This window comes from Salmo trutta, chromosome 24, assembly GCF_901001165.1.
Source record: "Salmo trutta chromosome 24, fSalTru1.1, whole genome shotgun sequence".
NCBI classification, from domain to species: domain Eukaryota; kingdom Metazoa; phylum Chordata; class Actinopteri; order Salmoniformes; family Salmonidae; genus Salmo; species Salmo trutta.
This window is the reverse complement of record NC_042980.1, coordinates 48,134,378-48,148,945: the sequence shown is the minus strand read 5'-3', so window position 1 is coordinate 48,148,945 and position 14,568 is coordinate 48,134,378. Positions and strand designations below refer to the sequence as shown.

General features: G+C 48.9%; 1 protein-coding gene across 2 annotated transcripts in view; it reads left to right on the top strand.

Annotated features, from left to right (window-relative positions):
- Positions 1-14,568, top strand: part of dnajb2 (DnaJ heat shock protein family (Hsp40) member B2) — a 36,231-nt gene that overhangs the window by 2,897 nt on the left and 18,766 nt on the right. For both annotated transcript variants that reach the window (XM_029712398.1, XM_029712397.1), the window contains exons 2-8: positions 5,252-5,341; positions 6,728-6,837; positions 6,951-7,007; positions 8,306-8,422; positions 9,235-9,336; positions 10,071-10,206; positions 12,445-12,515. In XM_029712398.1, the coding sequence (XP_029568258.1) occupies positions 5,277-5,341; positions 6,728-6,837; positions 6,951-7,007; positions 8,306-8,422; positions 9,235-9,336; positions 10,071-10,206; positions 12,445-12,515 (658 nt within the window). In that variant the 5' untranslated portion in view covers positions 5,252-5,276. The remainder of the gene's footprint in view (positions 1-5,251; positions 5,342-6,727; positions 6,838-6,950; positions 7,008-8,305; positions 8,423-9,234; positions 9,337-10,070; positions 10,207-12,444; positions 12,516-14,568) is intronic.

Sequence of the window (14,568 nt, the reverse complement as noted above, 5' to 3'; positions counted from 1 at the left end):
AGTATCCCACTAACAGTGTATTAATACAGTAATACAACTAGACTAGTATCCCACTAACAGTGTATTAATACAGTAATACAACTAGACTAGTATCCCACTAACAGTGTATTAATACAGTAATACAACTAGACTAGTATCCCACTAACAGTGTATTAATACAGTAATACAACTAGACTAGTATCCCACTAACAGTGTATTAATACAGTAATACAACTAGACTAGTATCCCACTAACAGTGTATTAATACAGTAATACAACTAGACTAGTATCCCACTAACAGTGTATTAATATAGTAATACAACTAGACTAGTATCCCACTGACAGTGTATTAATACAGTAATACAACTAGACTAGTATCCCACTAACAGTGTATTAATACAGTAATACAACTAGACTAGTATCCCACTAACAGTGTATTAATACAGTAATACAACTAGACTAGTATCCCACTAACAGTGTATTAATACAGTAATACAACTAGACTAGTAATCCCTCTAAACTCATAAGGCATTTACAAAAAAAATGTAAAAGAAAATACCATTGAACAGTAATAATTCTCACAGATTGTTCCTTTTTAATAAGTTATCCTATTATATCTTAAACCAATAAGTATGTGACAAGATGAGATGAAATAGGACACACGCTTACCGTTAAGATGGAAGTGAAAAGATCCGATGAAATACCCGTCGACGGTAACATTAGTTTACCGTAGTGACCCCACCGTCAGCGGTTTGTTCTGCTGGTCTTGGATAGATTGATTCAGACTACAGAATTGCCCCTCCCCCCCCCCACGATTCTGAATAGGAAAATGAATAAAAAATATCCTATCAGTCATGCATTGTTGTTATCAATGAGCTCACAAGTCAAATAGTCCACTTGTTAAAGGCCAATTTTTGTAATTTCAACAGCGTGACCATGACAGTGTTTTTTTGTTGTTTGGCTAAACAGAAGGACTGGGGATATGTACCCTATTTTAAACGTACACATGGTTTGTTTACAAAGACTAAAATGATGACAAATGAACCATGAAGTAATACAACCTCAGATGATGGTTATTATAGGGTAAGCCTGTTGTACTAAGGACTTTTTACAAAAAAATGTAACCTTTATTTTTAACTAGGTAAGTCAGTTAAGAACAAATTCTTATTTTACAATAAGGGGAGCAGTGGGTTAACTGTCTTGTTCGGAGGCAAAAACAACAGATTTTTTTTTTACCTCGTCAGCTCAGGGATTCGATCCAGCATCCTTTCGGGTTACTGGTCCAACGTTCTAACCACTAGGCTACCTGCCTCCTCTACACTCTAACCACTAGGCTACCTGCCTCCTCTACACTCTAACCACTAGGCTACCTGCCGCCCCTCCACTCTAACCACTAGGCTACCTGCCACCCCTACACTCTAACCACTAGGCTACCTGCCACCCCTACACTCTAACCACTAGGCTACCTGCCACCCCTACACTCTAACCACTAGACTACCTGCCGCCCCTACACTCTAACCACTAGGCTACCTGCCGCCCCTACACTCTAACCACTAGACTACCTGCCACCCCTACACTCTAACCACTAGGCTACCTGCCACCCCTACACTCTAACCACTAGGCTACCTGCCGCCCCTACACTCTAAACACTAGTCTACCTGCCACCCCTACACTCTAACCACTAGGCTACCTGCCGCCCCTACACTCTAAACACTAGGCTACCTGCCACCCCTACACTCTAACCACTAGGCTACCTGCCACCCCTACACTCTAACCACTAGACTGCCTGCCGCCCCTCCACTCTAACCACTAGGCTACCTGCCGCCCCTACACTCTAACCACTAGGCTACCTGCCGCCCCTACACTCTAACCACTAGGCTACCTGCCACCCCTACACTCTAACCACTAGACTGCCTGCCGCCCCTCCACTCTAACCACTAGGCTACCTGCCGCCCCCTACACTCTAACCACTAGGCTACCTGCTGCCCCTACACTCTAACCACTAGGCTACCTGCCGCCCCTACACTCTAACCACTAGGCTACCTGCCACCCCTACACTCTAACCACTAGACTACCTGCCGCCCCTACACTCTAACCACTAGGCTACCTGCCTCCTCTACACTCTAACCACTAGGCTACCTGCCACCCCCTACACTCTAACCACTAGGCTACCTGCCGTTCCTCCACTCTAATCACTAGACTACCTGCCCCCCCTACACTCTAACCACTAGGCTACCTGCCGCCCCTACACTCTAACCACTAGGCTACCTGCCGTTCCTCCACTCTAATCACTAGGCTACCTGCCGCCCCTACACTCTAACCACTAGACTACCTGCCACCCCTACACTCTAACCACTAGGCTACCTGCCGCCCCTACACTCTAACCACTAGGCTACCTGCCGCCCCTACACTCTAACCACTAGGCTACCTGCCACCCCTACACTCTAACCACTAGACTGCCTGCCGCCCCTCCACTCTAACCACTAGGCTACCTGCCGCCCCTACACTCTAACCACTAGGCTACCTGCCGCCCCTACACTCTAACCACTAGGCTACCTGCCACCTCTACACTCTAACCACTAGGCTACCTGCCCCCCCTACACTCTAAACACTAGGCTACCTGCCGCCCCTACACTCTAACCACTAGGCTACCTGCTGTCCCTACACTCTAACCACTAGGCTACCTGCCGCCCCTACACTCTAACCACTAGACTACCTGCCGCCCCAACACTCTAACCACTAGGCTACCTGCCACCCCTACACTCTAACCACTAGGCTACCTGCCGCCCCTACACTCTAACCACTAGGCTACCTGCCGCCCCTACACTCTAACCACTAGGCTACCTGCCGCCCCTCCACTCTAACCACTAGGCTACCTGCCGCCCCCTACACTCTAACCACTAGGCTACCTGCCACCCCTACACTCTAACCACTAGACTACCTGCCGCCCCTACACTCTAACCACTAGGCTACCTGCCGCCCCTACACTCTAACCACTAGACTACCTGCCGCCCCTACACTCTAACCACTAGGCTACCTGCCGCCCCTACACTCTAACCACTAGACTACCTGCTGTCCCTACACTCTAACCACTAGGCTACCTGCCACCCCTACACTCTAACCACTAGACTACCTGCCACCCCTACACTCTAACCACTAGGCTACCTGCCGCCCCTACACTCTAACCACTAGGCTACCTGCCGTCCCTACACTCTAACCACTAGGCTACCTGCCGCCCCTACACTCTAACCACTAGGCTACCTGCCGCCCCTACACTCTAACCACTAGGCTACCTGCCGCCCCTACACTCTAACCACTAGGCTACCTGCCGCCCCTACACTCTAACCACTAGACTACCTGCCGCCCCTACACTCTAACCACTAGGCTACCTGCCCCCCCTACACTCGAACCACTAGGCTACCTGCCGCCCCTACACTCTAACCACTAGGCTACCTGCCACCCCTACACTCTAACCACTAGGCTACCTGCAGCCCCCTACACTCTAACCAGTAGGCTACCTGCCACCCCTACACTCTAACCACTAGACTACCTGCCGTCCCTACACTCTAACCACTAGGCTACCCTGCCGTCCCTACACTCTAACCACTAGGCTACCCTGCCGCCCCTCCACTCTAACCACTAGGCTACCTGCCACCCCTACACTCTAACCACTAGGCTACCTGCCGCCCCTACACTCTAACCACTAGGCTACCTGCCGCCCCTACACTCTAACCACTAGGCTACCTGCCCCCCCTACACTCGAACCACTAGGCTACCTGCCGCCCCTACACTCTAACCACTAGGCTACCTGCCACCCCTACACTCTAACCACTAGGCTACCTGCAGCCCCCTACACTCTAACCACTAGGCTACCTGCCACCCCTACACTCTAACCACTAGACTACCTGCCGTCCCTACACTCTAACCACTAGGCTACCCTGCCGTCCCTACACTCTAACCACTAGGCTACCCTGCCGCCCCTACACTCTAACCACTAGGCTACCTGCCGCCCCTACACTCTAACCACTAGGCTACCTGCCCCCCCTACACTCTAACCACTAGGCTACCTGCCGCCCCTACACTCTAACCACTAGGCTACCTGCCGCCCCTACACTCTAACCACTAGGCTACCTGCCCCCCCTCCACTCTAACCACTAGGTTACCTGCCTCCCCTCCACTCTAACCACTAGGCTACCTGCCGCCCCTACACTCTAACCACTAGGCTACCTGCCACCCCTACACTCTAACCACTAGGCTACCTGCCGCCCCCTACACTCTAACCACTAGGCTACCTGCCACCCCTACACTCTAACCACTAGACTACCTGCCGTCCCTACACTCTAACCACTAGGCTACCCTGCCGTCCCTACACTCTAACCACTAGGCTACCCTGCCGCCCCTACACTCTAACCACTAGGCTACCTGCCGCCCCTACACTCTAACCACTAGGCTACCTGCCCCCCCTACACTCTAACCACTAGGCTACCTGCCGCCCCTACACTCTAACCACTAGGCTACCTGCCACCCCTACACTCTAACCACTAGGCTACCTGCCGCCCCCTACACTCTAACCACTAGGCTACCTGCCACCCCTACACTCTAACCACCAGACTACCTGCCGTCCCTACACTCTACCCACTAGGCTACCCTGCCGTCCCTACACTCTAACCACTAGGCTACCTGCCGCCCCTACACTCTAACCACTAGGCTACCCTGCCGCCCCTACACTCTAACCACTAGGCTACCTGCCGCCCCTACACTCTAAACACTAGGCTACCTGCCGCCCCTACACTCTAACCACTAGGCTACCTGCTGTCCCTACACTCTAACCACTAGGCTACCTGCCGCCCCCTACACTCTAACCACTAGGCTACCTGCCACCCCTACACTCTAACCACCAGACTACCTGCCGTCCCTACACTCTACCCACTAGGCTACCCTGCCGTCCCTACACTCTAACCACTAGATTACCTGCCGCCCCTACACTCTAACCACTAGGCTACCTGCCGCCCCTACACTCTAACCACTAGGCTACCTGCCGCCCCTACACTCTAACCACTAGGCTACCCTGCCGTCCCTACACTCTAACCACTAGGCTACCTGCCGCCCCTACACTCTAACCACTAGGCTACCCTGCCGCCCCTATATGTGATCAGATGAGTCGTACTGTAAAGGGGTCTAAACAGATTCATTCACATGACCACTTGATGTCTTTGAGAAACTACTTGAGTGTATTCTACTCTGATGAGGTTGTTGTTTTTGTCGTCAACAGTTGCAGTGGGGTGAGTGAAGAAGACATGGTGGATTATTATAATGTTCTGGGAGTGTCACAAAGTGCCTCTCCGGAGGACATCAAGAAGGCGTAAGTACAGGATTCATACTGTAGTTTATTTGACCAGGTTAGTCTCATTGAGATTAAACATCTCTTTTACAAGACAGACCTGACCAAAGGTTTTTCAGGGGTCAACTTCTAGGGGTCAAAAACATTGACAAGCTGCTTTGGGGAGGTGTACAAAACATCTAGGGGTCAAAAACATTGACAAGCTGCTTTGTGGAGGTGTACAAAACATCTAGGGGTCAAAAACATTGACAAGCTGCTTTGTGGAGGTGTACAAAACATCTAGGGTCAAAAACATTGACAAGCTGCTTTGTGGAGGTGTACAAAACATCTAGGGGTCAAAAACATTGACAAGCTGCTTTGGGGAGGTGTACAAAACATCTAGGGGTCAAAAACATTGACAGTCCCCTACTTCATTCTATACAGTGGCTCTATACTAGGCCTTTATGGTTCATGTTAATTCTATGTTCTGAATATTAAACAGGTCTTCATGACAGGCTGTGTTACGTTTTAAATCTCAGACATGTATCTTTTATCTGTATATTTATAGGTTAAATATTAGACTGGTTTATCTGTATATCCTTACAGTAGCTATTGATAGCTCAACCACACAGACTGATAGAGTTACTGGACAGACACAACCACACAGACTGATAGAGTTACTGGACAGACACAACCACACAGACTGATAGAGTTACTGGACAGACACAACCACACAGACTGATAGAGTTACTGGACAGACACAACCACACAGACTGATAGAGTTACTGGACAGACACAACCACACAGACTGATAGAGTTACTGGACAGACACAACCACACAGACTGATAGAGTTACTGGACAGACACAGAAGCCTTTTTAAACATTAATGACTCAACATGTATCCCAAATTATACCCTATTCCCTACATAGTGCACTACTTTTGACCAACGCCAGACAGGGAAGTGCACTATGTAGGGAATGGTGTGCCATTTGGAATGCGGCCTCCGTTTCATGACTCAGCACCATTTCAATAAGGATGATTCATCCCCATCCGTCTCTCTCTCTATCTCTCTCTCTCTCTCTCTCTAACTCTCTCTCTCTCTCTCTCTAACTCTCTCTCTAACTCTCTCTCTCCTGGAGGGGCATTGAATTACCAACGATCCTCTCTTTCTTTCAGCCCAATGCTCAGATTTTGTCTCCTGCATCAAATGTTGTGTCCTGTCAGTCTTCTGCATATGTGTTTCCTATAGTCTTCTATAGTCTTTTAGGCTTGTCCTCTGTTTTGCTGTCCCCTCCAAAAGGGAATAATTTTCTCTTACAGTAAGACGCTGCTCTAATACATTTAGAGGCCCCTTTATAGGTCTACATTTAGCTATTGAAAATAGTTACTGTGGTATTGAATATGTTACTGTGTTTGTTTTGTAAAGGTACAGGAAACAGGCTCTGCGATGGCATCCGGACAAGAACCCAGACAACAAGGAGGAGGCGGAAGGGAAGTTTAAGGAGCTGGCTGAGGCTTATGAAGTTCTGTCAGACCGTAAGACATACCTTAACCTGTTATTAAAACCTAGAATGAACGTAATTATTACCCCTTCTCAACTGTTCTGTGGACTTGGTGTTTAATAACAGTCAGTCTCCTTATCTTTACAGGGAGTAAACGAGAGGCGTATGATACCTATGGCAAAGACAGAATTCCCAACAACACAGGTGAAAGAATCTCTCTGTTTTATCTCTCGTGATTCTATTTCTAATACACGTTTTGAGCTATCCCTTATGGGATACGCCTTTAGGACGAGTCACAAGCTCGGAAGTATGCAATCACATAGCGTCTGTTGGAGACGGACAGGTCAAGTGGCGAATGAGGTTGAGCCCCTATCCTTCATAAAAGGGAGCCACTTGTCCGCCAATTGGTCATTCTCGCCTCTCTTCCTTGCGGAAGTGACTGCGTTCACAAAAAAAAACTCTCCTCAGTACGACTAGATTCCTGTCTTCCTACTGAACCATTGTCAGTGGAACCGTCAGGTTAACTCTGCTGAACGTAGGACCGTGAGGTTAACTCTGCTGAACGTAGGACCGTGAGGTTAACTCTGCTGAACGTCGGACCGTGAGGTTAACTCTGCTGAACGTCGGACCGTGAGGTTAACTCTGCTGAACGTCGGACCGTGAGGTTAACATGGCTGAACGTCGGACTTCAGCTCTTGATCGATAGTGTTGAGTACTGATCGAAAATAATGTTTTGCTTCAAGTAGAATTAATTTCTCTACTCGTCAGTCTCAGTTTAGCTAGCGCCACATGGCTAGCTATCGAGACTTGGTTTGCCCTTGTCGCAAAGACTTTAGCTAACTTGGCTAGCTAGCTGCAAGGCTTTTCATAGAACCAGGGGTTTACGCAAGTCGAGTTTTATAGACTTGTCTACAACTACATGATCTATTCTATTCTGTTCTGTTTTTGATCAACAATGTTGGTAGTGTCCATATTAATCAATCAAAATGTATTTATCCCCTCCCTCCCTCCCTCCCTCCCTCCCTCCCTCCCTTCCTTCCTTCCTTCCTTCCTTCCTTCCTTCCTTCCTTCCTTCCCTCCCTCCCTCCCTCCCTCCTTCCTTCCATCCTTCCTTCCTTCCATCCCTCCCTCCCTCCCTCCCTCCTTCCCTCCCTCCCTCCCTCCCTCCCTCCCTCCCTCCCTCCCTCCCTCCCTCCTTCCCTCCCTCCCTCCCTCCCTCCCTCCCTCCCTCCCTCCCTCCTTCCCTCCCTCCCTCCCTCCTTCCCTCCCTCCCTCCCTCCCTCCCTCCCTCCTTCCCTCCCTCCCTCCCTCCCTCCCTCCCTCCTTCCCTCCCTCCCTCCCTCCCTCCCTCCCTCCCTCCCTCCCTCCCTCCCTCCCTCCCTCCCTCCTTCCCTCCCTCCCTCCCTCCCTCCCTCCCTCCCTCCCTCCCTCCCTCCTTCCCTCCCTCCCTCCCTCCCTCCCTCCCTCCCTCCCTCCTTCCCTCCCTCCCTCCCTCCCTCCAGGCTCCAGTAGCCATCCCACCCCAGAAGACTTCCCAGGGTTCACCTTTACATTCCGGAGTCCAGAGGAAGTGTTTCAAGAATTCTTTGGAGGCCAGGATCCTTTTGCAAATTTCTTCGGTAGGTCTGACCAATATCCTACAGTCCTTCAACAATGTCCTATGTCTTTATGTGTTCCTTAGTCGAGGCTAAATCTGACCGGGAAACCAGTTCGTAGGGGAATCGCAGCAGTTCACACAAAGCAGAACACTACCTGCTTCTTCCTATGTTTCATAGTCTCTCTGTTATCACTGTCCTCATAGTCTCTCTGTTATCACTGTCCTCATAGTCTCTCTGTTATCACTGTTCTCAGTCTCTCTGTTATCACTGTCATCATAGTCTCTCTGTTATCACTGTTCTCAGTCTCCCTGTTATCACTGTCCTCATAGTCTCTCTGTTATCACTGTTCTCAGTCTCCCTGTTATCACTGTTCTCAGTCTCTCTGTTATCACTGTTCTCAGTCTCTCTGTTATCGCTGTTCTCAGTCTCTCTGTTATCACTGTTCTCAGTCTCTCTGTTATCACTGTTCTCGGTCTCTCTGTTATCACTGTTCTCATAGTCTCTCTGTTATCGCTGTTCTCAGTCTCTCTGTTATCGCTGTTCTCAGTCTCTGTTATCGCTGTTCTCAGTCTCTCTGTTATCACTGTTCTCAGTCTCTGTTATCGCTGTTCTCAGTCTCTCTGTTATCACTGTTCTCAGTCTCTCTGTTATCGCTGTTCTCATAGTCTCTCTGTTATCGCTGTTCTCAGTCTCTGTTATCGCTGTTCTCAGTCTCTCTGTTATCACTGTTCTCAGTCTCTGTTATCGCTGTTCTCAGTCTCTCTGTTATCACTGTTCTCAGTCTCTCTGTTATCGCTGTTCTCATAGTCTCTCTGTTATCGCTGTCCTCTCAGATGACTTTGCCTTCGGAGGAGGGATGCACAGTGGCTTCCATGGACATCCTGGCACTTCGAGGCTCGGCCCAAGCCGGTTTTTCTCCTTCCCCTCTGCTGGAGGTCAGTAATAACTTAATGTCTGGATCCCAAATGGCACCCTATGTAGTGCACTACTTTCGACTGCGCTCATATGGCTCTGGTCAAAAGTAGTGTACTATATAGAGAATAGGGTGTCATTTGGGACACAATGGAAAATAAGATGGTATTAACACATAACACAACAACACAGTTCTATAATAAGAGGGTATTAACACAGTTTATCTGACTGGTCCTCCCTCTTTCACAGTGCATGACTTCACCTCTTCCTCCCTCTTTCACAGTGCATGACTTCACCTCTTCCTCTTCCTCCCTCTTTCACAGTGCATGACTTCACCTCTTCCTCTTCCTCCCCCCTCTTTCACAGTGCATGACTTCACCTCTTCCTCCTCCTCCCTCTTTCACAGTGCATGACTTCACCTCTTCCTCCCTCTTTCACAGTGCATGACTTCACCTCTTCCTCCTCCTCCCTCTTTCACAGTGCATGACTTCACCTCTTCCTCCTCCCCCCTCTTTCACAGTGCATGACTTCACCTCTTCCTCCTCCTCCCTCTTTCACAGTGCATGACTTCACCTCTTCCTCCTCCTCCCTCTTTCACAGTGCATGCCTTCACCTCTTCCTCCCTCTTTCACAGTTCATGACTTCACCTCTTCCTCCTCTTCCCTCTTTCACAGTGCATGACTTCACTTCTTCCTCCTCCTCCTCCCTCTTTCACAGTGCATGACTTCACCTCTTCCTCCTCTTCCCTCTTTCACAGTGCGTGACTTCACCTCTTCCTCATCCTCCATGGGGGGAATGGATTGGATGGACAGCATCGGAGGAGGGATGGGGAATTTCAAGTCTGTCTCCACTTCTACGCGTCTCATCAACGGGAAACGCACCACCACCAAGAAGTCAGTAAAATCTGTATCCCAAATTGCACCATAAACCCTATTTAGTGTAAAACACTTGGGCAAATGGTAAAATCAAATCAAAATCAAATCAAATGTTATTGGTCACATAGACATGGTTAGCAGATATTAATGCGAGTGTAGCGAAATGCTTGTGTTTCTAGTTCCGACCATGCAGTAATATCTAACAAGTAATATAACCTAACAATTTCACAACAACTACCTTTTGCACACAAGTGTAAAGGAATGAATAAGAATATTGACATAAAAATATATGAATGAGTGATGGCCGAACGGCATAGGCAAGATGCAGTAGATGGTATAGAGTACAGTATATACATACAGTGGGGGGAAAAAGTATTTGATCCCCTGCTGATTTTGTATGTTTGCCCACTGACAAAGAAATGATCAGTCTATAATTTTAATGGTAGGTTTATTTGAACAGTGAGAGACAGAATAACAACAAAAATATCCAGAAAAACGCATGTCAAAAATGTTATAAAATGATTTGCATTTTAATGAGGGAAATAAGTATTTGACCCTTCTGCAAAACATGACTTAGTACTTGGTGGCAAAACCCTTGTTGGCAATCACAGAGGTCAGACGTTTCTTGTAGTTGGCCACCGGTTTGCACACATCTCAGGAGGGATTTTGTCCCACTCCTCTTTGCAGATCTTCTCCAAGTCATTAAGGTTTCGAGGCTGACGTTTGGCAACTCGAACCTTCAGCTCCCTCCACAGATTTTCTATGGGATTAAGGTCTGGAGACTGGCTAGGCCACTCCAGGACCTTAATGTGCTTCTTCTTGAGCCACTCCTTTGTTGCCTTGGCCGTGTGTTTTTTGTGTCATTGTCATGCTGGAATACCCATCCACGACCCATTTTCAATGCCCTGGCTGAGGGAAGGAGGTTCTCACCCAAGATTTGACGGTACATGGACCCGTCCATCGTCCCTTTGATGCGGTGAAGTTGTCCTGTCCCCTTAGCAGAAAAACACCCCCAAAGCATAATGTTTCCACCTCGATGTTTGACGGTGGGGGTGGTGTTCTTGGGGCCATAGGCAGCATTCCTCTTCCTCCAAACACGGCGAGTTGAGTTGATGCCAAAGAGCTCCATTTTGGTCTCATCTGACCACAACACTTTCACCAGTTGTCCTCTGAATCATTCAGATGTTCATTGGCAAACTTCAGACGGGCATGTATATGTATTCTTGACCAGGGGGACCTTGCGGGCGCTGCAGGATTTCAGTCCTTCACGGCGTAGTGTGTTACCAATTGTTTTCTTGGTGACTATGGTCCCAGCTGCCTTGAGATCATTGACAAGATCCTCCTGTGTAGTTCTGGGCTGATTCCTCACCGTTCTCATGATCATTGCAACTCCACGAGGTGAGATCTTGCATGGAGCCCCAGGCCGAGGGAGATTGACAGTTCTTTTGTGTTTCTTCCATTTGCGAATCATCGCACCAACTGTTGTCACCTTCTCACCAAGCTGCTTGGCAATGGTCTTGTAGCCCATTCCAGCCTTGTGTAGGTCTACAATCTTGTCCCTGATATCCTTGGAAAGCTCTTTGGTCTTGGCCGTGGTGGAGAGTTTGGAATCTGATTGATTGATTGCTTCTGTGGACAGGTGTCTTTTATACAGGTAACAAACTGAGATTAGAAGCACTCCCTTTAAGAGTGTGCTCCTAATCTCAGCTCGTTACCTGTATAAAAGACACCTGGGAGCCAGAAATCTTTCTGATTGAGAGGGGTCAAATACTTATTTCCCTCATTAAAATGCAAATCATTTTATAACATTTTTGACATGCGTTTTTCTGGATATTTTTGTTGTTATTCTGTCTCTCACTGTTCAAAAAAAACCTACCATTAAAATTATAGACTGATCCTTTCTTTATCAGTGGACAAACATACAAAATCAGCAGGGGATCAAATACTTTTTCCCCCCACTGTATGAGATGAGTAATGTAGGGTATGTAAACATTATATAAAGTGGCATTGTTTGAAGTGGCTAGTGATACATTTGTTACATACATTTATTAAAGTGGCTAGATTTGAGTCAGTATGTTGGCAGCAGCCACTCAACGTTAATGACGGCTGTTTAACAGTCTGATGGCCTTGAGATAGAAGCTGTTTTTCAGTCTGGTACCATTTGTTACAGTGTTTGTGTTACAGTGCACGGTCATGTGAGGGAAACATGTTTACTGGCTCCCTAAATATGATGTGACTGACTGTTCTTGTCAACAGGATCAAAGAAAACGGTCAGGAGAGAACAGAGATCGAGGAAGACGGGCTCTTGAAGACCGTGCTCATCAATGGTAATCCATCCACTCCTGTATCCCTCCTAACCCCTTCCTGTATCCCTCCCTCTCCTCATCCAGACCGTGCTCATCAATGGTAATCCATCCACTCCTGTATCCCTCCTAACCCCTTCCTGTATCCCTCCCTCTCCTCATCCAGACCGTGCTCATCAATGGTAATCCATCCACTCCTGTATCCCTCCTAACCCCTTCCTGTATCCCTCCCTCTCCTCATCCAGACCGTGCTCATCAATGGTAATCCATCCACTCCTGTATCCCTCCTAACCCCTTCCTGTATCCCTCCCTCTCCTCATCCAGACCGTGCTCATCAATGGTAATCCATCCACTCCTGTATCCCTCCTAACCCCTTCCTGTATCCCTCCCTCTCCTCATCCAGACCGTGCTCATCAATGGTAATCCATCCACTCCTGTATCCCTCCTAACCCCTTCCTGTATCCCTCCCTCTCCTCATCCAGACCGTGCTCATCAATGGTAATCCATCCACTCCTGTATCCCTCCTAACCCCTTCCTGTATCCCTCCCTCTCCTCATCCAGACCGTGCTCATCAATGGTAATCCATCCACTCCTGTATCCCTCCTAACCCCTTCCTGTATCCCTCCCTCTCCTCATCCAGACCGTGCTCATCAATGGTAATCCATCCACTCCTGTATCCCTCCTAACCCCTTCCTGTATCCCTCCCTCTCCTCATCCAGACCGTGCTCATCAATGGTAATCCATCCACTCCTGTATCCCTCCTAACCCCTTCCTGTATCCCTCCCTCTCCTCATCCAGACCGTGCTCATCAATGGTAATCCATCCACTCTGTGTCCCTCCTAACCCCTTCCTGTATCCCTCCCTCTCCTCATCCAGACCGTGCTCATCAATGGTAATCCATCCACTCCTGTATCCCTCCTAACCCCTTCCTGTATCCCTCCCTCTCCTCATCCAGACCGTGCTCATCAATGGTAATCCATCCACTCCTGTATCCCTCCTAACCCCTTCCTGTATCCCTCCCTCTCCTCATCCAGACCGTGCTCATCAATGGTAATCCATCCACTCCTGTATCCCTCCTAACCCCTTCCTGTATCCCTCCCTCTCCTCATCCAGACCGTGCTCATCAATGGTAATCCATCCACTCCTGTATCCCTCCTAACCCCTTCCTGTATCCCTCCCTCTCCTCATCCAGACCGTGCTCATCAATGGTAATCCATCCACTCCTGTATCCCTCCTAACCCCTTCCTGTATCCCTCCCTCTCCTCATCCAGACCGTGCTCATCAATGGTAATCCATCCACTCCTGTATCCCTCCTAACCCCTTCCTGTATCCCTCCCTCTCCTCATCCAGACCGTGCTCATCAATGGTAATCCATCCACTCCTGTATCCCTCCTAACCCCTTCCTGTATCCCTCCCTCTCCTCATCCAGACCGTGCTCATCAATGGTAATCCATCCACTCCTGTATCCCTCCTAACCCCTTCCTGTATCCCTCCCTCTCCTCATCCAGACCGTGCTCATCAATGGTAATCCATCCACTCCTGTATCCCTCCTAACCCCTTCCTGTATCCCTCCCTCTCCTCATCCAGACCGTGCTCATCAATGGTAATCCATCCACTCCTGTATCCCTCCTAACCCCTTCCTGTATCCCTCCCTCTCCTCATCCAGACCGTGCTCATCAATGGTAATCCATCCACTCCTGTATCCCTCCTAACCCCTTCCTGTATCCCTCCCTCTCCTCATCCAGACCGTGCTCATCAATGGTAATCCATCCACTCCTGTATCCCTCCTAACCCCTTCCTGTATCCCTCCCTCTCCTCATCCAGACCGTGCTCATCAATGGTAATCCATCCACTCCTGTATCCCTCCTAACCCCTTCCTGTATCCCTCCCTCTCCTCATCCAGACCGTGCTCATCAATGGTAATCCATCCACTCTGTGTCCCTCCTAACCCCTTCCTGTATCCCTCCCTCTCCTCATCCAGACCGTGCTCATCAATGGTAATCCATCCACTCCTGTATCCCTCCTAACCCCTTCCTGTATCCCTCCCTCTCCTCATCCAGACCGTGCTCATCAATGG